Source organism: Oryx dammah, unplaced genomic scaffold (genome assembly GCF_014754425.2).
Source record: "Oryx dammah isolate SB20612 unplaced genomic scaffold, SCBI_Odam_1.1 HiC_scaffold_2, whole genome shotgun sequence".
In the NCBI taxonomy this organism is placed as follows: domain Eukaryota; kingdom Metazoa; phylum Chordata; class Mammalia; order Artiodactyla; family Bovidae; genus Oryx; species Oryx dammah.
Window position 1 is genome coordinate 196,011,189 of NW_024070186.1, and position 24,579 is coordinate 196,035,767.

Here is a 24,579-nt window from a genome sequence, read left to right on the forward strand (position 1 = left end):
CCCCCCCCCCCCACACACACACCCCGAAGAAGCCGCACTGGAAAGTTTCGATCCTGGGTCACTCGCTGCAGAAAGGGACCACTGACGTCAGCGGCCTCCTGGGCCCTAGAGGCTCCAACTGACAGCCCAAACTGCGATCCTACTTAAGCACCAACACTGAGGGGTCTCGCGCTGAAACTGGAGTTTGCTCGAAGGTGCTGGAGACCCCTGATGCTCTGTGTTCCAATTCGGAGTCATCCATTCACTCAACGAGTAGCTACACGAGTGACCAAGGACGCAGGCCAGGCGCCTAGGTCCTCACATCCGTTACAGTCTAATTGGGGGCGGGGGTGGAGGGGGGGCGGGGAGACAGATGCCTGCAGGGGGTCTTCTGTGAAAAGGCAGATCTGGCTACTCCAGGCATCCTCCAGAAGGGCTTCATGCCCGTTCCTGGATCAGTCAGGGCCCTCTAAAAAAAAGGCGGCAGTGTTTGCGCACTGTCATCATTTAATAATTATTGAGGTGGGGAGAAAACAGACCCTCCCTGGTAGAGCTTACAGTGTAGTGGCAGAGGCAGACAGAAATCAAGTAACATTCTAACAAATACAAAATTACAGCTGTCTCAAGTCAGGCCTTGTTGCAAGGTGACATGTGTAGGGAGATGGGCCCAGCCCCCTCCCCTCCCCCCTCCCCAGGATGGGACACCTGTCCCCTTACCCACTGTGCAGTCTGGGGCTGCAGGAGGTTTTAACCCAACCATCATGTGATTGAAAACACAGGAACAAACAGAATCAGTGCTTGCGGTTAGGGGCAAGGAAGACATTTATACAAGAAGCTGCAACAAGAGATGGTACTTGCCCGTGGAATCAGGACAAGGTCCTGGAATCCGGGACCCTTCCCTGAGCCATGAAATGCTGAAATCCAAGGCTGTCGGGGGGTGGGGTGAGAGCTGGGGATGGCATTCCAGCCAAGGAACAGCGTGAGCTAAGGAAAGGGGGCAAGGTGCTTTCTAGGGACTGACAGGTAGCTGGGAAAGGGAAGAGCCCAGATCAGCTGAACCAGACCAGTCATGTAACTTGGGTCTGATCCCAGAGCAGTGGGAACCACTGAGGAGGGTGAACAGAAGGGCAACGCGAGGACCACAAATTCGAAATAGGATCACTGGCTGGCGTGTGAAGCCTGAGTTGCAGAGGGGCCAGCGTGACTGTGGGAGGCCGGTTAGGAAACTAGGAGCCCAGGCAAAAGGCTGCATCGGGGAGGTGGAGAGACACTGAGGGCGTCGAGCGGCGTTTATCTCAGACAGAGACGTTTACAGGCACGCTGGCGGTGGGAATGGAAAACGGTGCGGCCCCCCTGGGAGACAGTGGGGTGGAAAGCACGTGCTCATGTGATTCAGCAGTTCCACTCTTGGGTCTGTGCCCACAAGAACCGAAAGCAGGGTCCTGAGATGGCATTTATGCTCTCGCCTTCACAGCAGCGGTATTCGGAGTGCCCTAAGAAGCCAGAGGCCCGCAGACCTGTCCAATGGGACATTATTCAGCCTTAAAAACAAAGGGAAGTTCTGACACGTGACAACACGGGTGCATCCTGGGGACGAAGACACTAAGGGAAATCTCACGGTCACAGAGAGACAAACGCTGCCCGAGCCTGCCCCTGGCGGAGTCAGGTTCACAGAGACAGACGGGGCATGGGGGGGCACGTCGCCGGGGGACAGGGAATGAATGGGGAGTTAGTGTCCAGTGGGGACAGAGCTTCAGTTCTGCAAGATGAGAAAGCTCTGGAGGTGACGGCTGCACAGCGCTGTGAATGGTCTCTACTGAACCACACGCCTAGAACAGCTAAGGGACCTCCCTGGTGGCCCAGCCGCTGATTCGGGGTGGGGGTCGGGGGTCGGGGTCGGGGGTGGCGCTGGGTTTGACCTCTGGTCAGAGAACTCGATCTCATGGGCTGCCACAAAGATCCTTCTTGCCGCGACTAAGACCTGGCACAGCCAAATAAAATATTTTAAAAACTAGTTAAGATGGTAAATTTTATGTATTTTACCACTTTTCAAGAAAAAGTTCTATATACAACCTCCCAAGTTCTTTCCTCTGGCTCATCTGGGGCGACTTCCCACTTTTTAAGGACAAGTCTGTGATATACGAGGGACACGTGCTTTCAGGCCCCTCAGGCCCAATAACATTAAATGTGAAGACTTCCGCGCAGACGGACAGACCTAGACAATTCTTTTTCTGAAGAGCAGCAACATGTCCGTGATAATGGCAGGAGCGTACAGGGCTGACTCATGATGACCTTGCAGTCCCAGACTCCCATTTAACCTTGCAATTCTTTTCTCCTTAAATGGGGAGCCTTCAGATACACTGACAGCCTTGACATAGAGAGGGGTCAGAACAGGGGCAATAAAAAGGCATTAAAGATCCAGAATTGGAGAAAGTGAACTCTTCTCACACTCCCTCTGGGTCTACGGGGCCTGCGAAAGTTGCTTCACGACGCCTTCACTCGAAAAAGGAAAAATAAAAGGCTTGCAAGGTAGAACGTGGACAGCCACTGAGCCCATGACACGGAGGCTCTCAGTGCAAGCCGTGGGTGCAAGGCCCTGGGCCTGGTCACAGGAACAGAACAGGACAGAATTAACGCCAAGACACTAAACCATCCACAAGAAACATACACTGTACTGGGGGGTGACGATGAAGGCCCAGTTAAAAAGAGGCAACGGAGTATCCGCAGAAACAATCCATTAAAATGAAAACCGCGGACTTCCCTGTTGGTCCAATGGTTAAGAATCCTCCTATCAACCCATGGGGGCATGAGTTCAGTTCCTGATCTGGGAAGATTCCACATGCTGTGAGCCTGCGAGCCTCCGCAGTGAGAAGCCCGTGAACTGCACCTAGAGAGTGGCCCCTGCTTGCTACAACTAGAGAAAGCCTGCACATACCACTGAAGACTCAGTGCAGCCAAAGGTAATAAATAAAAGATAAATCTAAAAATGTGAAACACATCTTTCACTAAAGAGACAAGTGTGACAAGCCCAGGAAAGGATGCTCAGCACCATTCATTGTTAGGGAGCAGATTAAAACCACACTGGTTTTAATCTCATCCGTTTTAGGTTCGTCTATTACATATTAAAATTGATGAGAACTTCTAGAATTCTTCCACAGGGCTTGGAGAGTTCAAGATTGTACTGCCACTGTGGAGAAGTCTGGCACTTTCTTATCTAGTTCGACTGATTTACCAAATGGCCTGCAATCCCATGACTCGATCTTTATCCGAGTGAAATGACAACCTGGGTGAGCACAAGAGCTTGTTCACGACGGTTCACAGTGGCTTCATTCCTGACAACCCAAACCTCACCAACCCAACAACCCACATGCACCCCACTTGGGGAAGGGGTGAGAAACGTGATGGGACACGATGGATGCAGCGCTGGGAAAGGAGCAGGGTTTGCGTGACAGGACAGCTCGGAGGAGCCCGAGTGCAGCGCGTATGCTTTCAGCTGGGGGACGTTCGGGAAAGAAAAGCAAAACTGTAGAGACAGAAAGAGATGAGCAGTTCCAGGGGCTGGAGGTCTGGGGAGAGGCTGACCACAAAATGACATGTGGGAATCTCGGCAGGGGGAGCGGTGCTGATCGTGGTGGCGATTATGTGACTCCACGTGTTTGCCAAAAGCAGAACGGTGCACAAAAACAGAGAGTGAACTTTACTCTATATAGACATCTACCTTAATTAAAAAATGGAAATATCGGGACTTCCCTGGTGGTCCAGTGGTTAAGAATCTGCTTTACACTGCGGGGGATTCGAGTTTGATCCTTGGTCGGGGTACAAAGATGCCACAAGGCACAGAGCAACTAAGTCAGGGTCCTGCAACTAGAGAGCTGGAAGGCCGCAGCAGAAGATTCTGAGGGACGCAATGAAGGTCTTGTGTGCTGCAACCAAGAGCCGGCATAGCTAAATAAATAAATAGTGAAAAAATATGTATCCAGGGACCACCCTGGTGCTCTAGAGAGTGACAGTCGTTCCGCTGTGTCCGACTCTTTAGGACCCCATGGACCATACAGTCCATGGAATTCTCCAGGCCAGAATACTGGAGTGGGGCCTTTCCCTTCTCCAGGGGATCTTCCCAACCCAGGGATCCAACCCAGGTCTCCCGCACTGCAGGTATATTCTTTCCAGCTGAGCCACAAGGGAAGCCCAAGAATATTGGAACGGGCAGCCTGTCCCTTCTCCGGCGGATCTTCCTGACCCGAGTATGGAACAGGGGTCTCCTGCATTGCAGGCAGATTCTTTACCGGCTGAGCTAGTCTAGTGGTAAAAAACCTTGCCTTCAATGCAGGGGGCATGGGTTCAATCCCTAGCCAGGGAACGAAGATCCCATATGCTACGGAGCAGCTAAACCTGCTCACCACAACTAGAGAGTCCTCACGTTCCAAGGTAAGATCCTGAGTGACTCAACTAAGGCCTGATGCAGCCAAATTAAAAAATATTTTAAAATACATACACACATCCACACACACACATCTAAAGAGGCTGTATCATTATAGACCCCAAACAAGGGTCTGTTAAGGGCAATGCTGTCCAGTTCAGAAGCCACCACTCACATCTGGCCATCTACATTTATCTTCTAATGAAGATGAAATGGAATGATACCCTTCGCTGTGACAGGCGGCGTGAGCGTGGCTAACGGCTTCTGTGTGATCCGTGCAGATGCACAAAGTAAGTTCTGGACGGCGCTGCTCCGGGGGTGGGGCTGCCGCTGGCCCGCCTCTGCCCCCTCCTCGCTCCGTCCTCCGGAGTCAGGCAATCACAGCAACGTGCTGTGCACACAGAGCAGCTGGACAAGGAGACTCTACCCCCACCCCCACCCCGGGGAGCACCGATGGGCTCGCCCTCTTGCTAAAGGGACTCAAGGACTGCTGTTCTAGGGGGGCTAAGGGCAAGGCAGCAGCAGGGAGGCCCCATCAGAAGACAGGGTTCCCCCAGTCCTGGCTGGGCCTCCAGGTGGGCGAGTGGGGCTTAGACACCTCGGAGTCTGATAGCGTCCAGTGCACACTCGCAGCCTCTGGGGCCTGAGGCTCCCTGCGGCATTTGCCAAGTGGCCGGGGAAGCCAGACCGCACTCTGTGCTCTCCGCGCCGCTTCCTCTTCCTGTCTGCTCACTGCCACTTCCTTCCCGGACCTTCCTCGCATCCCCCGTGCTGCTTCCTGCCTGTTCACCGAGCCCCTGCGTGGTGGTGAACATCCCACGGTGATGCGCCTCTGACCACCAGTGAGAGGGACTGCAGCTTTGTATCACGCCAAAGGACAGAGGCAGCTGGAACAATCCTCCACGAAACATTTCCTCACCTGCTTGAGGCCCCCAAACCAGAGAGAGGGCCTCTGTGTCCTCAGCTCGCTTACAGCAGCCGGGCTTGATTTTCTCTTACAGCCTCCTCCGGCCACCCTATAGTTTAGAACCTGTCCATCCACGTTTTTGGAACGCCAATTCAGGAAAAGATAGGTCCGACTTCAACCCTAGAGGAAAGCTGTCCAAACAGAGCTGGGGTGAAAACTCCTCTCGACAGAGCACATGGGTGTTGGCACTCGGGGAAAAAAAAAACCTCATCCATTGCTGTGTAATATCGAACAGCTCCAAAATGTAGCAGCTAAACCCACCAACGTGTACCATCTCACCGTGTCCATGGGGCAGGAATTTAGGGGTGACCTGGCGGGGTGCTTTCGGCTTAGGGTCCCTCCTGAGATGTATGGGGCTGTGCTTTCGGGAAGCTCACTGGAGCCTGGAGGATTTGCCACGTTGAGACAAAGTGGCATGGGACTTCACCGGTGGTCCAGTGGCTAAGACTCCAAGCTCCCAATGCAGGGGCCCCAGCTCCATTCCTGGTCAGGGGACTAGATCCCATGTGTCACAAGTAAAGACCCCACATGCTGCTGCAACTAAGCCTCAGTGCAGCCAAATGAAGTAGAGTGAAAGTGAACGGCGTGCAGTCCTGTCCGACTCCGTGTGACCGTGTGGACTAAACAGTCCATGGAATTCTCCACACCAGAATACTGGTGTGTGTAGCCATTCCCTTCTCCAGGGGATCTTCCCAACCCAGGGATCAAACCCAGCTCTCCTGCACTGCAGGCGGATTTTTTACCAGCTGAACCACAAGGGAAGGGCCCCCCAAAAACAGATAAATAAAGAAAAAAAAATTAATTTTAATTTTAAGAAAAATTTCTCAATTTTAATTAAAATTAAAATCAAGTTTAACTTTTAACTTCTTAATTTTTATAATATCTTTTTATAAAAATAGATATATATTTAAAAAAAATAAGACAAAGCAGCATGACGGTGCCAGGGGAAGGAGGAGCCAGCCCCACTATTAGCCAGCTCTGTGCCCTTAGATAAGTTATTTGGCCTCTGGACCTCAGTTTCCTCTGCTGTGAAATGGGCTGAGGGCTGTTGAGGGGACACAGAGTCGCTCCTGCGACCTCAAGAAATGCAGAGTGTTTTGTAAGAACAGACTTGGAAGTTGGGAAAGCGAGGCTCTTAGCCTAAGGGCCAGCTCCGCAGAAGCCCCCAGAACCTGCTTAGCTGGCAGGCCTTGCAGAGAACAGGAAGAACACAATTCCTGTTCTCCTGGGAATGAAGGAAGCTCGGGTTGTTACTGTGAAAACCCGGCAGAGCTTCGGGTGGTAAAACTCCTGGTCGTGTTGGGGCCCCCAGGATAGGCCCCCAGGAGCGTGTGGCCTGCCCGCCTGGCCCTGGGCCGCCGCCTTTCCTGTTCTCTGGCCTCTGCTCTACTGCACTGTGACTCTGCACCTTCATCCATCTGTCCCTCCAACCTGGGGTGGCAGTTTGCCTGTGACCTCACTTCTCTGATGTGTCTAAGAAGAGTTTTCATCCTTTGGCTCGGGCTCGGGCTTGGGCTTGTTGAGCGTTTTTCTTCCGTGATTGGGAGTAATGCGTTACGTTGTTGTTGCTGTTGTTCATTTGTTCAGTCAAGTCTGATTCTTTGCGACCCCATGGATTGCAGCACACAAGGCCTGCCGATCATCACCAACTCCTGGAGCTTGCTCAAACTCATCTCCACTGATTCGGTGATGCCATCCAACCATCTCATCCTCTGTCCGCCCCTTCTCCCCCTGCCTTCAATCTTTCCCAGCATCAGGGTCTGTTTCAATGACTCAGTTCTTCGCATCGAGTGGCCTAAGTATTGGAGCTTCAGCTTCAGCATCAGTCCTTCCAATGAATATTCAGGACTGATTTCCTTTAGGATTGGCCAAGGGACTCTCAAGAGTCTTCTCCAGTACCACAATTTGAAAGCATCAATTCTTCAATGCTAAGCGTTCTTCATGGTTCAACTCTCACATCCGTACATGGCTGCTGGAAAAACAGTAGCTTTGACTATTCACTCCTATGTGTCATAGACCAACGAAAGCTCCATGCGTGCAGGACTGGACACGGGAGTCATTCCAAGTGGTAATCGAGCAGCTCTGTCTCTTCCTCTCTGCGAGGGTTTTCATGCTGTCTCCACCAGGAACAGCTCAATTCGCTCAAGAGCTCAGGGGCGTGCTCTTCTGGAGAGGCGCCCGCTGGGCCCTGCAAGCCCCCTCTGTACTTGATGGACAGGTCACATCAGATCTTTAAAGCTGCCGCCTAGAGTCGGGCCCTCCGAGCACCCAGTCGGTGGTATCATCCTGGTGGAATGTCCCCACCTCAGACAGAACCTGCCCGGGACTGCTGAGCTGCTGGGGCTGAGCTCTCGGTGGGGCCTCTGGTGCCATCCTGAGGATCGAGCCGGCCGTTTTAAGGATGCTTGATCCAGGACATACGCAGAAACCCCCAGTGGATGACACAGAGCCCCTTTATAATTTATAGCTTGTGAGCACCGAAAACACGACCCAGCCAAAGCGGGACATGCTGTCTCTGTAAGACACTACACCTGATTTCAAAGGCCTGGCTTTTTTTTTTTTTTAAGCATAGTGTTAGTATTTTGTTTATCTATATTAGGGCTTTTCTTGTGGCTTGGTGGTAAAGATTCTGCCAGCCAAGCAGGAGACGCAGGTTCAATCCCTGGGTCGGGAAGATCCCCTGGAGAAGGAAATGGCAACCCACTCTGGTATTCTTGCCTGGGAGATCTCATGGACAGAGGAGCCTGGTCGGAGGTACAGTCCATGGGGTCACAAAGAGTCAGACTTTGTGACTGAGCACACACACAGAACTATACTGATTATGGGGGAAAAATGGTATTATCAGTACTTCATATATTTATATTGCTATAGTTTTATGGCAATATGTTGGATACATTGGGCTAAATAAAATGCACTACCCAAATTAATTTCACTTATTTCTTTTTACCATTTTAATGCAGTTACTAGAAAGTTTAAAATTTTAATTTTTAAAATTCACATTTGTGGCTCATATTATATTCCTATGGGATGGGGCTGTTAGAGACCAATGTAACCTTTTTTGTCCCAATAGATGTTTCTGTCTTAATTACGACAATGCTCTGGGTTTGTGGCTCAGCTGGTAAAGAATCCACCTGTAACGTGGGAGACCTGGGTTCAATCCCTGGGTTGGGAAGATCCCCTGGTTGGGAAGAGAAGGGAAAGGTTACCCACGCTAGTATTCTGGCCTGGAGAATTCCATGGACTGTTTAGTCCATGCAGTCACAGAGAGTCAGACATGACTGAACGCCTTTCACTTCACTTCACTTCTGGGTTTGTGTGTCAGTGGAGCACCGGCGTGTTGCTATCAGCCTGGTGTCTCTGTATCAAGCACACTCCCTCCTCTTTGTTTATCAGACCACTGCGTGGGAGTTTTCAGGTTCAAAGGGTCAGCTGAGGGGTATGGAGAGGTTGAAAAGGGCACACCAATGATCTGGTGAGCTGGCTGTTTCCTTCTCTGGGTGCTTTGGTTTTCAGTTTGGAAACCGACTCTGGCCAACTTCAACAAAAAGGCATGTACGTCCTGGCTAGGGTGATCACAGAACTGCAGAGAGCTGAGATCAGGGTTTCAGAAAGGGCTGGAGGCACAGGGGCCCTGGAGAGTTAGCTGCAAAAACCCCAAGGCTGGTCTCCCAGCATTGCCCGCACTGGGATTACTGTCTCCAAACTTTCCCTGTTCTTGCATCATTCTGAAGGAGGCAGGGATCCCCAGAAGAAAGCTGCTGAAGGGCTTAGCGCAGGGTCTGTGTCCAGGCCTGGGCCCAAGGCGGGCAGGCGCTGGGCGGGGCCCAGCCTGGAAGGCAGGCATGCAGCCCACCCTGCGGGGCTGGCCGGTCTGGGGAGCGGGTCTGGTTCCTGTTAGTGCAGGGGGCGGGGCCGCCGGGCAGACAAACAATAGCTGGTCCACCTCCTCATTCCAAGTGGATGTCGTCAGGGAGTCGGCCCACTCGGCCTGCTCTCAAGGACTCTTAAGCCCCTCTTTTAAAACTTTCACTTATCGGAACGTTGAACACACAGACGAAAGAGGACAGAATAATAAAACAAACCCCCATGTACCCCAAACCCAGCTTCAACCCGGATCTGTGGACACTCAGCCTCGTTTCATCCACAAGCCGCCCAAATCCTCTACTGTTCTGAAGCCAGTCTTAGGCATTATATCATTTCCTATAATTCAGTGTGTATCCCCAGAAGATAAGAGTTGGTTTCAAAAATATCACTACAGGACTTCCCTGGTGGTCCAGTGGCTAAGACTCCATGCTCCCAACCCAGGGGGCCCTGGTCAGGGAACCAGAGGCCACGTGCGGTAACTAAGCGCTTGAACACCGCAACTAACGGACGCCGTGCACAGCCATGAAGGGCGAAGACCTTGAGGGCCACAACTAAGACCCAGCGTAGCCAGTAAATAAACAAAACAAAGTAAACAGCAACACAAACATAGACAAAAGATTAAGCGATGACCACAACACTGTCACCCCAAAAAGAAGCCTAATCCTGGCTTAACAGCATACGACTCCCCGCCAGCGCTCTCTCCTCTTTTTCACTTCCATTTTTCCCTATGGGAGGATAATTTACCTCAACTAAGGAGTAATTTATTGTTGTTGCTGTTTTAGTTGCTAAGTCGAGTCAGACTCTTTTGAGAATCCATGGACTGTAGCCCACCAGGCTCCTCTGTCCATGGGACTGATTTTCCAGGCAAGAACACCGCAGTGGGTTGCCACTTCCTCCTCCAGGGGATATTCCCGACACAGGGATCGAGCCTGAGTCTCTCCCGTCTCCTGCATTTTAGCGCTACGGAGCCACCTGGGAAACCCCCTGAATGAATATTCCACTGTGGAAAACAATCAGTCCAGTACGTGACAGACACACGGGTTGCCTCCAGGTTGGGTTTTATTAATGCTTCTGTTATGAACATTCATGCACAACTTGTTGGCAGGCGCTTTCATTTCTCTCCGAGGGATGGAACTGCTGGGTTACACGCTGAATGTCTATTTAGAGAAATTAACAGACCGTTTTCCCAAGTGACTGCCGAGCTGGACGTTCCCAGCGACGAGTGAGGATTCTCTTAATCTCTTTTAGGGTATGTTTCCCCTCCGCCTCCTCTCCCCTTGCAATTTATTTTTAAAATCTGGGTCATTGGTTCATTAAAGTTTCCCAGAGTCTGTTTCCCGCTTTTACTGACTGTATCTCATGGAGTCTACATTCATCTGAACTAAAAAAGAAAAAAAAAATAAGTGGGGAAACTGGAAAACAGGGAAACAGTGATGGAAAAAAAAAACAAGATTAAGCCACAGATACAGTCAGTACACAAAGTACAAACCTTAAAGTCTAAGACAGTTGGTAAAGATAAAGGCTTGTTTTAATTCTGAGCTTCCGAACAGCCCCAGCAAAGAAGGAAACAGGTTCGGTTACAAGAGTCACTGTTCAGAAGATAAAAACGAACTGATTCCTCCCAGGAAACTGGCCTTTTCCTGACAGAGACCACAGAGGATTTCCACATCATCCCGTCTTCCTTACTAGGGACGTGGTAGGAATTCCTGGGGCGGCACCCCCGCTGGTGACCTGGACACGACACGACAACCTTTTTTGGGGAACATCAGTGATTTAAAAAAAAAAAAAGAAAAAGGCAGCGGGCGGAAGGAAAATTGGAGATCGTGTGTGCCACAACTACGGCCTGGCTCAGCCAGATAAATTAAAAAAAAAAAAAAAAAACATAAATATTCTTTTTTAAAGGTGGTAAGTAAGGTTGTTTGGGATCTGATGAGATAATATGGAAAGTCAGACTTTCAATTCTAGGTCAAAAAAGACAACTTTCAACAACATTCAGGTCCTCATATTAGTGTTTATCATCCAGTTTCAATGTTGTGTAGCTGGGAAGAGGAAGAAATGCTGTCATAAAGAGAATTTCTAACAAAGTGCTTAGATCATCAGTTACCCTTTCAGGTCTGTACCAAAACTCCCCCCAAAACCAAAAAAATGCAAACAAAACAGAAACAAGAAACCTCACTCTCAAGTCGTCCCCCCTTTTCTTTTTAAATTGACGTAGAGTTGATTTACAATGGGCTTCCCTTGTTAGGGCTTCCCTGAGAGCTCAGCTGGTAAAGAACCTGCCCGCAATGAGGGAGACCTGGGTTCGACCCCTGGGTCGGGAAGACCCCCTGGAGGAGGGACAGGCTGCCCACTCCAGGACTCTGGCACAGGGTGTTGGTCTTAGGCATGGGGCACAGGGATTCACTGCTGCTTCTTACTAGACTATCGTATTCATTGAGTGTAGCTGATCCTGGCTGCTTATCTGTTTTATAGACAGTACTGTGAATCTGCTAATCTCGAGGTCCTCATCTATCCCTCACCTGTCTCTGGGAGTCTGTTTTGAAGTCAAGTTGGTGAGCAGCCTTTTCGTGCAGCTCATGGGCACCTTCTTCCGTGCCCACACTCTTGCCCTTGAGTGACAAGTGGGCTGGTGTCTGGGAAGCGCGGGGCCAAGGGCTGGCGGATGAGGCAGTGGCGCCTTCCTCAGGAGGGCGACTTCCCGCGCCTGGATCCCCTCTCCCCGCAGGCCACGTTCCCAGCTGACCTCGGAGGCCCCGAGGAACCCTCCCCAGCCAAGGAGAGGCCTGGCTCTGACCCTGGCCTCTTGCAAACCTGGCTTAAACGCCCGTCCTTCAGATCCTGTTTCCTTCCAAGGGTCATCTGTACGTCAGGGTCCCCCTCAGCACCTTTCTCAGCCCTGCCCACCCCACTGGGCACAGCGTGCCTTGGATGGTGTCAAAGGGCACTGGACGGGGGCGACTTTTTAATGTGCATTTACTCATTCGGCTGATCGGGCCTTAGTTCCGTCGTGTGGGATCCTCACTGCAGCATGCAGGCTTGTCTCCAGTTGCAGCTGGTGGGTTTAGTTTCCCCAGGGTAGGTGGGATCCTAGTTTCCTGACCAGGGGTTGAACTCTCGTCCCCTGCATTGGCAGGAGGAATCCTTACCATGGAGCCGGCAAGGAAGCCCCTAATTCCTGTTCTGAAGCCAGAGAAAAGGGAAAATGGAGCTTCCCACATCTAGAGGGAAGTCTGTATGGGAGAGAAGGGAAGGGAATTTGAGAAGCCCTGGCTTTCAGCCCGGCTCTCGGCCGTGGGCAAGGAGCACGGCTGCACTGAACACGCTGGGCCAATGGACAGCAGAGGAGACCAGCCTCCCGCGGGGCAGGGACCGCGGGGACTCGCCGCCTTCGACGGCGGCATGGGGCGAACACATGGGGATTGGGCAGGGCACACAGCCCCAGCCGCCCAAGTCCTAACCATCGCCCCGCCCCTGCTGGGCTGAACCGACTCACGCGTCAGGGGGAAGATCAAGTGGGCTAAGAGTCTTGCGAAGTTTCAGTTAATCAAAAGATTAAATCTTCAAGACACGATATTACCTCCCTCTTTTTACGTTTATTGTTGTCATAAAGAATAAGCATCGGGCTGTTGAAATTCAAGTGAGTCAGCATAGTGACTGACTGGCTTTGGGTTTTCCTACCAAGCTAAGAGCAAGAAACGCAGGCGTGTGTTGGTGGGCGCCCAGCCGTTCGGCCGGGTCTGACTCTTTGGGGCCCCGTGACCCCACCGGGCTCCTCCAGATTTCCCAGGTGAGAAGACTGGAGTGAGCTACCATTCCCTTCTCCAGGAGTGGGCTTTCTTCCCTGGTGGCTCATCTGGTAAAGAATATGCCTGCAATGTGGGAGACCCAGGATCGATCCCTGGGTTGGGAAGATCCCCTGGAGAAGGGAACGGCTCCCCGCCCCAGTATCCTGGCCTGGAGAATTCAATGGACCGTGTAGTCCATGGGGTCTCGAAGAGTCAGACACAGCTGAGCGACTTTCACTTTTCTTTCTCTGGGGGATCTTGCAGGCGGATTCTTTACCACTGAGGCCTCAGGGAAGCCCAGTAAATGCGGGTATTGAAGGATACATAGAATAAACCAGGATGCAATGATAATTCATGCCCGAGAGAGGACCAAGTAAATACAAGATTAAGAGAAAGACAAGACCAAGATTCCTAAACCCCTCTCAAAAGGAAGAACTGAAAACCCTGAGTTCTGTTCAGATAGAGTGACAGTGAATGCAGAAAGGAAAATAGAACTTACGTAAAACTGCCACGTGTGACGCGGTGGGAAGAGGTGCTGCCGGCCCCTCGGACGCAGGGTTGACGTCGCCTGACGGACAGGCATGACCCTCTGTTCTAAGCGGAAGAGGCGTCGCACCCTAAGTGAGACCACGGCCAGAGGACCCGGCTTCAGGCCGCCGCTCTGGTGGCAGCCGTGCCTCGGGGCGTGGCGCTCAGCCTGGAGTTACAAGGGCAGAACCGCCAGCAGCCTCCCTTAGTCCATTCTGCCCTTCTCCCCAAGTAACACAACTCTGCTTTTTCCTAGATGGTAATGACGAGCCCCGCTAAATCCACATTCCCCATCCCTTCTTGGAGCCAAGTGCAGCTTTAAGATGTAACTAGGGTTGGCATGTCGGGTGAAGTCACAGGATGACCAGCTCACTACCGACACTTTCTCAGTCTCAGCCCCGAGCACCCTGCGTCCCGGGTGACTGACTTCTCAGCCCTGCACGAACTGGACGGACGGCTGGCCAGCCCCACAGACGGCTCGGAGAAAGGGGAGAGGCAGCTCCGGTCCGCCTGCGGCCCCTCACTGCACAGCACGCAGCCTGCATCCTGGAGGGGACGTCGAGAAGACACATGCGAAGACAAGAGCCGCTGAGTTACGGTAACGGGAAGAACTTGACGGGAAGGGCCGTGAACCGGGCGCAAAGCGGTTTTCTCGGTGTAACCTGAAAGGCTCCAGAGGGAGCCCTGGCTCTCGGAGGTCGTGACTGAACGAGATGGATCATTTGGCGGTGGTGCTGGGGGCAAGGGGGCTGGCTGTGCCGGGGGTCCCCAGGGGCCGTGGGAGCTGTCTCTGTGGGCGTCAGAAGAGTGGCAGGCAAGAAGCCGCTGCTGCCCGAATGAACCGAGGAGGCGGCGGCAGGGAGGTGCTGCTCCAACAGTTCATGGGACTAAGGACCAGGTGTAGACCCCAAGCCGGGGTGCAGACAGGCCCCTTCCTCCCGTCCTCTCCCAGCCCTGGTCTAGCGCCACCAACTGGATGATCCTGCCAGGGAGGCAGCGGGCTGGACAGAAGCAGGGAAGGCAGGTTCCAGGCCCAGGCCCACGAAGCCGGGTCCGGGCTGATGACTGAATAACTGGCACCCTTCCCCTGGTCACATCACTTTTTCTTTCCCCCGGAGGAAACCATGGCACCGACTTTGATGTAGTTTTCTTGCTTTTCCATAGTTTTATCACATACCCATGCAACCCTGAATAACAGGACTTGATTTTACTTTTCAGCATTTTGTGGTTTGAACGGTACTGCACGTGGGTGGCTCCGTGGTAAAGAACCTGCCTGCCAACACAGGAGACTTGAGAGACACAGGTTTGACCCCTGTGTTGGGAAGATCCTCTGGAGGAGGAAATGGCAACCCACTCCAGTATTCTCACCTGGGAAATATCGTGGAGAGAGGAGCCTGGGGGCTACAGTCTGTAGGGGTCACAAAGAGTCAGGCTCGACTGAACGACTCTCACTCACTGCATACCTTGTTCACGCAGCTGCTGGTGGACGGTCTTAGCAATGACTCTAAGGCCAGCTCCTACACGTGCGTCCTGAGGCGCCGAGCACACATTTCTCCAGGTGGTTCTCAAAGTGTGGTCCCCGTGGCAGCAGTGTTAGCGTCTCCTGGGGGGGATCCTGCTAGGGATGCAGGCTCTGGGGTCCCATCCCACACCCACTGACTCAGGTTCTGGAGGTGGGGCCCTGCCGCCCTCCGGGGATTCTGACGTCTGCGGAAGTCGGAGAGCTGCTTCTCGAGGCTGCACCTCCAGAAGTAGGTCTGTGAGTCACCGCATGTGCGAAGGTCAAGTTTCCTAGATGCTGGCACCGCTTTCCCGTCACTAGACCCATCCACTGGCACCTGGGCTGTCTTAGAGCCCCGTGGCTCAGTGCCATGGCCACCACTCGCTTCCATCAGACTTTAAGGTCTTTGCCAGGCAAAGACTAGAAGGTAGAAAGATGCCTCAGAATTTTAAGGGGCACTCAGACACCCCCCAGTGAGCGGACGCCTTTCCACGTGTTTGTGCTCCTCTGGATCTGAACTTTCTGTGATGTGTGGGTTCAATCTTTTGCCCGTTTTTTTTTTTTTTTCTATTGGGTTGTCTGTTTTTCCTTATCAGTGTGAAGTTCTTTAAATATTTTGAAAACTGGTTTTTCTTGGTTATATTTGGTCCAGGTATCTTCCAGTGCTCTGAGACTGTCCTTCTCACCTCCATTTTCTCTTTGCAATCCTCCTTTGATGAACAACTTCTTCATTTTAATTTATCGCTGTTTTTATTTATGACAAATGCTTTTAATGAGATAACTCATTAGTGAAGAGCGCATTTTTGCAGAAAGTAACACGTGTGGCTGGTGAATTTTATTTTGGCTGGCCCCAAATAATTCTGTTATTTCACTAACACTTTGGGGGTTATCACATTCAGTAGTGACAGCTGGCACACCCATAAAGTCCTCTAATTTTACTGAAATGTTGTCTTCAATCCACTCTGCTGTAGAAGCAGTGGCACATTCTCCAGCACCATGAGCTTCATTTCCACTTTTCATATCAGAATCAATCACTAAGGCTTCTGTCTTTCTGTTGATCTAATATTCACATCTGAATCAGAGCCATATTCAGAAGAACTATCATCTTGGTAAATATTTTGCTTGGACAATCAGGAAAAGAGTATCTGCATAAATTTCACCGAAAAATCCTCCCTCGCTCAAAATTTTGCAATGCGTCATTTTGGAAAAATTTACATTTATAATATATGCAAGGTTGGGACAAAAACCTAATGAAGCGAAATGTGAATGATAGTGATAATTAATTGTAAGCTGTATTCTGAACCCTTGATCAATTTTAAGCTCTAACAACTTTGCAGGGTGGTGACGTGTGTGTGTGTGTGTTAGTCGCTCAGTTGTGTCCAGCTCTTGGCGACCCCATGGACTGTAGCCCACCAGGCTCCTCTGTCCATGGGATTCCTCAGGCAAGAATACTGGAGTGGGTTGCCATTTCCTTCTCCAGGGGATCTTCCTGACCCAGGGATTGAAGCCACGTCTCCTGCACTGGCAGGCGGATTCTTTACCGCTGAGTCACCAGGGAAGCCGGATGTTAATTGTGACACTCTCTAAAAATGTACTGATGTGTCTGTTCAATAACTTGTTATGAAATCATTCCCTGTCCCGAAGTCATGAAGATGGTCTCTCAAATGTCTTTTTCAAACTCTGTAGCTTGGCCTTTTACATTTAATCCTTAACTCTGTCTAGAGCCGACTTTTGTGTGTAACGTGAGGCAGGGGTTCCATTTCTTTTTTTCCCACGTGAATACCTAACTTTCTTAGCGCCACTGGTCGAACATTATGTCTCTGCACTGCCGCCAATGTCGTCGGTTACGTGCTCCAGTCCATCCTAAAGGAAATCCACCTCAACATTCGCTGGAGGGAAGGACTGACACTGAAGCTGAAGCTCCAACATTTTGGGTGCCTGATGCGAAGAGCTGACTCACTGGAAAAGACCCTGAAGCTGGGAAAGACTGAGGCGGGAGGAGAGGGGATGACAGAGGACGAGATGGTTGCATGGCATCGACCATCACTGGACATGAACCTGAGCAAACTCTGGGAGATGGTGGAGGACAGAGGAGCCCCGCGTGCTGCAGTCCATGGGGTCGCAAAGAGTTGGACACGACTTAGCAACTGAACAACAATGCATGCGGGTCTGTGTCTGCTCTGTCATTTCACTGGTGTATCTGCGGGAACTGGGGTGGGCACCTCAGTGTGCGAGGTGCCAGCCCACTTCCTCTGTGGCCACTCAGCGTGGAAGGCTCCTCCCTCTCGGAGGAGCCCGACGCTCTCGAGTTGGGCAGATCCTTTGCCGGGATCTCGCTGCAGTCAGAGGAGGCAACGGGGGCCGCCTGTAAGCGTGCTTTTAGCTCGAGAGTTTCTCCACATCTTTCAGGCCCTCTCCCCAGGCAGCGTCCCCGCCTGCAGACGCTCCACCCTTCCTGCACGGCCCCTACAGGGCCACCGCCGCCGGCCACCTGTGACCAGAAGTGGCCCCTGCCCCCCAGACACTCCTGCAGTGGGGTCTGCAGGGGCTTGTCAGGACTGCTGACACGAAGCACCCCCAACGCAGCAACTTCAACAGAAACCTATTCCTGCACACCTGGGGTCTGAGATCAAAGAGTCAGCAGGGCCGCGCTCCCCTGAAGGCTCCGGGGAGGGTCTGTCTGTGCCCCCCACCCCCCGCCTTGCTCCCTGCCTGGTAGGTCCTTCCTTGGCTCATGGCAGCGCCTCTCCTCTTCCCACGGCGCTCTCCCTGTGTGTCTGACTTCAACTTCCCCTTTATAAGGACACTGATCACACTGGACTTGAGTCTCAGCCGCCCCGGTATGGGGCTTCCCTGGTAGCTCTGATGGTAAAGATTCTGCCTGCAGCGCGGAGACCTAGGTTTGATCCCTGGGTCGGGAAGATCCTCTGGAAAAGGAAATGGCAACCCGCTCCAGGATTCTGGTCTGGAGAATTTCAAGGACAGAGGAGCCTCGCAGGCTACAACCCATGGAGTTGCAAAGAGTCAGACACGACTGAGGGACTAACATTCTCACATCTACGCTGACTCGATTTCCAAAGAAGGTCCCACTTCAAGTTACAAGGGGTAGGGTATCAGCTGGTGGATTTTTCAGGGACACAACTCAGTTTATAACAACATACGAGTAACTGATCATCTGAAACAGGGGCACTCGGGACAGTGAAGCAGGGCACTCGTGGTCTCTGCCCCAGGATCGCAGGCGGGATGGTGAGTGCTGGGGATGGTCTAGAGGCCTGGGCTACCCCATGAGCGGGAAGCAGGGGGGTCTCCGTCAGGCAAACCTTCAGTGTCAGCGCCGGCTCAGACAGGAGGCTCTGACTGCAAATAATAGAAAACACGGCTCCAGCATGCAGGAGGGTTCCGACCTTACCGATGAGAAGTCAGGAGAAAGGGCGGCCCTGGGGCGACTGCTGGACTCTGATGCCACCAGGGCTCAGGTTCTCCCAGCGCTGGCCTCCTTCATCCTTGACGGATCGACACTCCTGATTTCGAGGTGGCTGTAGGTCTACGTGAGGCCCCCGGGCGCCCCATCTTCCCAAAACAGGGTGTGGAGACCGTTTTTGCTTCCCGCATCTCTTTCCTAGGAGCACTCGTTTCTCAGGACCTCTCTACCCCAGCCCACCCCACCTCGTGTCTCACTGGCCAAAAAAACAGCACGCGCTTCTGTCTAAACGACTTCCCAGTGAGGGCTCTGTCACCACCGCCCTCTTCTCGGCCCAGCTGCGAGTCTCGCTCAGGAGCTGGGCCCTGGCTCTCCTGAAGTCGACAGAAAGATCGTTTCAGGACAAAAACCTGGGTTCTCGTGGAAGGAAATAGAGAATACTGGGGAGGGGGCTGCTAGGTAGGCACCGTGAACACATTTGCTACAACAGGAGAGGGGACAGCGTCCTGGAGACCAGCGGCATCTCAGGGAGAGATTTTTCACAGCTGGGCGTGGGAGTGAAAACCAGGAACCACAGGTCTTTAAGCCATAGTTCTTTCTAGTACATTTATTAAATGTAACGTTTTGAGGAGTTGGCAGGGTAGCCACATCTCCTAAGGTGGAAAGTGTGATAATTGAGGTCAGATAGTTTCCTTTATTGCCCTGGTTTGAAATCATTTCACACCAATTTGCTCTGCAATGCAGCATTGCCACAGAGTACAGATGAAGAAAAGGCAATCAGTAACAATGATTGTTACCAAGCAACCAGCAGCCACAGCAAGAATTAAATAAAAGGACCTTAAATGGACCACGAAAGTCAATCATCAGAAAAAGGCCCCATATGGGAGAAAAAGACTAGGAGAGAGTTACCCAGTTTCTGTTAAATTTCACTGAAGAAACTACACGCCACGGTGCAACTACACAACGTCTGTTCACTCGATGTAGAAAATTAGGAAAATACGTATCAAAAGAAGACTAATCACACGCATGACTTCACCACCGATGACTTTTAAGAGCTGGGTACATTTTCTGCAGAACACGCACAAGCCTGATCTCCTATCTTGCTTTATCCACTTCACCTTAAGGGGTGTTTCCCTGTGGTATTAGAGATCCTTAGTGGACGTCACTTTAAGTAACTGCACAGCACAGACGCTGATCAATTACTCTTTGCAAAACAGTATAAACTGGTGCTCTGGAAGGACGGCCACAGCAGGGGAAGGGGGCAAGCTGAGAACCTAAGCGCCAGCCTTTCCTCACTGTCAGTTCTCTATTCAGCTCAAAGGTGTGGCTTCCTGCCAATCTCCAGTCTGGGAAAAATAAAAGCTTGTGCTGGGAATGGGGTGGGAGGAAGGTATCTGGATTTTGGGGGTGGGCCCCTGTGCATTGCTTTGTGCTGCAAACCATAAAGCAAAACACAAAACTATGGAATTATTAGAAGCATTTTTTTCTTTTTTGGATTGGCCATCAAAGACCTTAGTGCTTCCTGGAATCACAGTGATTGGGCTTCAGCTGTAGCCTACATTTCCCCAGCTTCTCTGGTGTGACGGCTCCTTTGTAATCTCTAGAGCTATCATTATAATCATCTCTCCTAGGACAGTGCTATTATTTTTAATTAAAAAATAAAAACAACAACAACCTTCACCATAGCGAAGCTCCAGAAATACTTTTTAACTGCCATGCTGGCAATTTCCCCTGCAATGTGATTACAGCACGTGCCAGGCCGGACCACCTGCCCCCCTGACAGGCATGAATTCCAGTCGCTTAGCTCGGTTACGCCCTGCGGAGAGGGTGGGATTCGCCGAGCGGAAGTCAGGGGGCAGGATTTGACTCTCGGGTTTCTCTTTGCAAGAGCATCTGCTCTCTTGGATGGAAGCCCCGCATGGATGCTATCATGTGAGACTATGTCCCCCCGTCTCCTGGGCAGCAGCGCATGAACCCCCCCGTCCCCACTGCCCCGAAGCGGGTTCTCTTAAATGATTCAAGCGGCCAAGTTCAGGGAAGGAGCGTGGACTAGGGAGCAAGGCGGCCCTGGGCTTCGCTCCTGCATTTGTGCTAAGTGGTCTCTTCCCGCGAAGGGAGCTGGGCCCCCACTTGGCCCGGGGCAGCTTTGCATTCTCAGCTTTAAACAGGGAAATGGCAGCTGCTCAATGGGACCCAGGACTTAAGCTCAGGCTCAAGATGGAAGGAGGAAGGCCTGTGCTCAGAGCCCAAGGTCGTGTTCAAGGTGGGGCCTAACGCAGAGCGAGGCTGCGGCCCAGGTGGGCCAGAATCCGTGCCGGGAATCACGCCCCTGCCATGCGCGGCGAGGCCAAGGCGGAGGCCCTTTCCACCACTGCTGTCTCTTCATCCACCTGGCTTTCCAGGCTATCGCTCTGCACTGCTTTTGGACGGGCTTCTGCCCTGAAATCTAAACAGACAACTCACAGATGCCCTCTGGGCCAGCTTTTTTTTTTTTTTTTTTCTTTTGATTAAATTTTAATGAAGAAGAATGTGCCTGTGCTGAGAGGCATAAACATCCAGGGCTGCTGCCCCACCTGCCTGAAAAAACACCCCAGTGTCTGGATGAAAAGGCCATCTCGCTCTGTAACAGAACAGTCCGGACACAGGATCAGAGACAACAGGCCTGGTTCTGGGGGGCGCGAGGGCCTGCTGGTGTCTGGGCTGGGCCGAGCCCTGTTTACAGAGAGAAGCCCAACTTCTGCTCACAGAGGAGTGAGGCAGGCGCATCGCGCCTCACGCATCAGGTTCTTTCTCACTGCTGGTTCAGGCAGCTGGCAGCAGCAGGGGAAGCAGACAAAGGGGCTGAGATTCAGGTGACGTCGGAGAAAGAAGATGGGCTCTGTTTCTCTCTCCCACCCTCCGAGTGCGTGTCTACTTAAAAAAAAAAAAAAAAAAACACAACATGCCATTTAATTGGGTCGTGTTGGTTTTTAAAATAAATCAAGGTGGTGGTGGGGGGGGCCGTACACGCAGGCCAGGATCCCTTATCCCTTGCTGGCTCCCCTGCTGCAGCCTTCTGGGCTCACCAGGGCAATGGGTCACGGTCTGGACCCCTCTCCGGGGCACTCCTGTTCCCATCCGTGAGTCTGGGAGGCACAGGCAGGACACTTGTGTTAAACTGGAGAGAGGGGCCGGGAGACTCGTCTTAGCTCTTCCTCTCGCTCTCTAGAACGTCCTTTTGGCTTAGAAAAGAGGTTTTGTTTGACTCCTTTTCTGGCCTCGGAGGCACTAAAGGGAGAGATAAATAGTGACCTACCCCGAGGTTTCAACAGACCACTGTGCAGGCTCCAGGGCCCGGGCCTTTGATCGCTGGGCTGCGGCTGGGAGTGCGGCCTGCGCACCGGCTAGCCCAGGAAGCGGCGTCCGGGCCTCGCCAAGCGCTGGGGCCGCAGACCCGGTTTCTCCTGTGAAAGTCACTTCTATGCGGGCCCATGGACTGTAGCCCCCAGGCTCCTCTGCCCGTGGATTCTCCCGGCAAGTACCCTGGAGTGGGTTTGCCGTGCCCTCCCCCAGGGGATCTTCCTGACCCAGGGATCGAACCCAGGTCTCCCGCATTGCGGGCAGATTTGTTACCAACTGAGCCACCAGGGAAGCCCTTCTCCTGTGAAACCCAGCAGAAAACAGGAGGCAGGGTCGGAGGAGCCGGCTCCAGGAGGCGGCCTGACGACTCCGCCTCCAGGCCTGCGGATGTGGATGTGAGCCTGGCCAGGCTCGGCCAGGCTGTGGGCAGGCTGAGCGGGGCCTCCCGTGACCACACGAGTGAGGTGGGCTTGCGACGTGCGAGGAAGGGGACCAGTCGCGGTGGGGGGAGGGGGCCGTTAAATAGGAAGGAGAGCAACCTGGCCCACCCAGGCCTGGAAACCACTGCCCGCCTGGAGCCCACAGGGCTGGGCGCTTCCTGGGGCTGCGTGTGTTCCCGGGGTGAACGGGGTGGGGTGGAGGGGATAGAAGAAGGCTGTCCTGGGAGGTGTCCCTGCCCCGGGCCCTTCCCTCCATTCGTCTGCCGTCAGCACGGGAGCACCCCTGGGAGCTCAGGCCGGGTGCCCGGCCCTGTGTCTGCAGGTGGGAAGCGACGACATGGTCGACTGCGGCCCTAGGGTGCCACGGCAGTGTTTCCCGGCAAGTTCTCCGAGGCGCTAGAGCGGGGGTTGACGGTGGGAGTGTCTTATGTCAGCTCAGCTGCTCTAACAAAAACACCATGGACTGGGTGGCTTAGACAACAGCCATTTATCTGACGGTGTGGAGGTGAGGATGCCCATGGCCAAGGTGTCAGTTTATCGGCTGTCTGGTGAGAACCTACCCCCGGCTCTGTCGACGGCTGCTTTCTCTCCTCCTCCTCACGTGGGCGGGGGTGGGAGGAGGGTGAGAAATATCGCTCTTGCGTCTCTTCCTGTAAGGATGCCAACCCCATCCGTGAGGACCCTCATGACCTGGCTGATTAGTGTTTCAGCAAAAGAATCTGGGGGTGGGGGGCAGGGCGGGGGGCATACATGTTCAGTCCAACAGCAGGGAGTAAGGCTCCCTGGGCATGAGTCCTGGCTTGTTCCTTATTAGCTACATGGTTTCATGCAAGTGACGAGGCCTTTCTCTACTTCAGCCTCCTCATCTGTAAACTGGGGGTTTGTGATGGCTGTACTGTGTCCCCTCTGAATTCACATGTGGATGCCCTAACCCCCAGCTCCTCACAGCATGACCTCTGCAGACGAGGCCTCTGCAGAGGTAAGGCAAAGCGAGGTCACCAGGGTAGCCCTGTGAGACTGGTGCCCTTGGCAGAGGAGGTCAGAACGCAGACACGCATGGAGGGACGCGCACGTGAGGACAGGAAGACGATCACCTCTCTCAGCCAAGCAGAGAGGCCTGGAGGAAACAAGCACCAAGCTCAGACCTGCAGGAGGCACAAGTGGTGGAGAATCCGCCTGCCCACGCGAGGGACGCAAGAGAAGAGGGTTTGACCCCAGGGTCGGGAAGATCCCCTGGAGAAGGAAACGGGGGAAACCTACTCCAGTGTTCTTGCCCGGAAAATTCCATGCACAGAGGAGCCTGGTGGGCTACAGTTCACGGGGTCCCAAAGAGAGGGATGCAACCGAGCGTGCACACACCACACCAAACTGTGGGAAAGCAATGTCTGTTCCTAAAAGCTGCCCGTCTGCGAAAGGGCGCTGCACACGCATTGTATTAGTAAAGTTTATAAGAAATGTTCGTGTGTAAATCCGCACTCTTTGCCTGCCAGCTGTTACACAGGTGCCATCGGCCTGGCCTTCAGGGTAAGTACTTCCTGATTTCCTTTGTGAGAAATCACTTTTAGCTTTTCTCTTACCAGGGTGGGATCCATCTTCCTTAGGACCTGGGGCAGCGTCCCGGCACATACTGGTATTTTAAAAACACGGAAGTGGGTCAACTTCTGAGAAAGATCGTACAGAACAACCAGCAGTGGCAATTATGAGTCTTTAGGATAAAATGGCAGAAGAGGGGGAAAGTCTTTTTAATCTTGGTAAGACGCAGCTCACATTTTTTACACTTAACAGAATAAACTCAAAAGGACAAAAAATAAAAGGCAACAGCCGTAACAGTAACTACCATAGGCTCAGGGCCAAGTGTAAGAAGCCCCGCCGGGTCCAACTGTTTGTGACCCCATAGACTGCAGCCCGCCAGGCTCCTCTGTCCATGGGATTCTCCAGGGAAGAATGCTGGAGTGGGTTGCCATTCTCTTCTCCTGGGAATCTTCCGGACCCAGGGCTCCTGCATTGCAGGATCTGAGCCGCCAGGGAAGCCCTCAGTGCTAACTCTGAGCCAAACTGGTTCGCATGTTGTTGTTTAGCCGCTCAGTCATGCTCAACTCTTTGTGACCTCACGGACTGCAGCCCGCCAGGCTCCTCTGTCCATGGGGTTCTCCAGGCAAAGAACCCTGGAGTGGGTTACCATTTCCTTCTCCAGGAGATCTTCCTGACCCAGGGATCGAACCTGAGTCTCCTGTATTGGCAGGCGGATTCTTTACCACAGAGCCACCAAGGGAAGCTCGAGCGTTTTACGCACAATCCCATAAATAAAACTTACAAAAAGTAGGCGAAGTGACCA

General features: G+C 52.7%; 1 protein-coding gene across 1 annotated transcript in view; it reads right to left on the bottom strand.

Moving 5' to 3' along the window:
* FOXK1 (forkhead box K1) overlaps positions 1–21,231 on the bottom strand; it is a 74,576-nt gene extending 53,345 nt beyond the window's left edge. The window contains exons 1-3 of the mRNA XM_040266768.1: positions 21,211–21,231; positions 13,515–13,712; positions 11,750–11,863 (exon numbers count right to left, since the gene is read on the bottom strand). Coding sequence (XP_040122702.1) covers positions 11,750–11,863; positions 13,515–13,712; positions 21,211–21,231 — 333 coding nt within the window. The remainder of the gene's footprint in view (positions 1–11,749; positions 11,864–13,514; positions 13,713–21,210) is intronic.
* Positions 21,232–24,579: the final 3,348 nt, after the last annotated feature.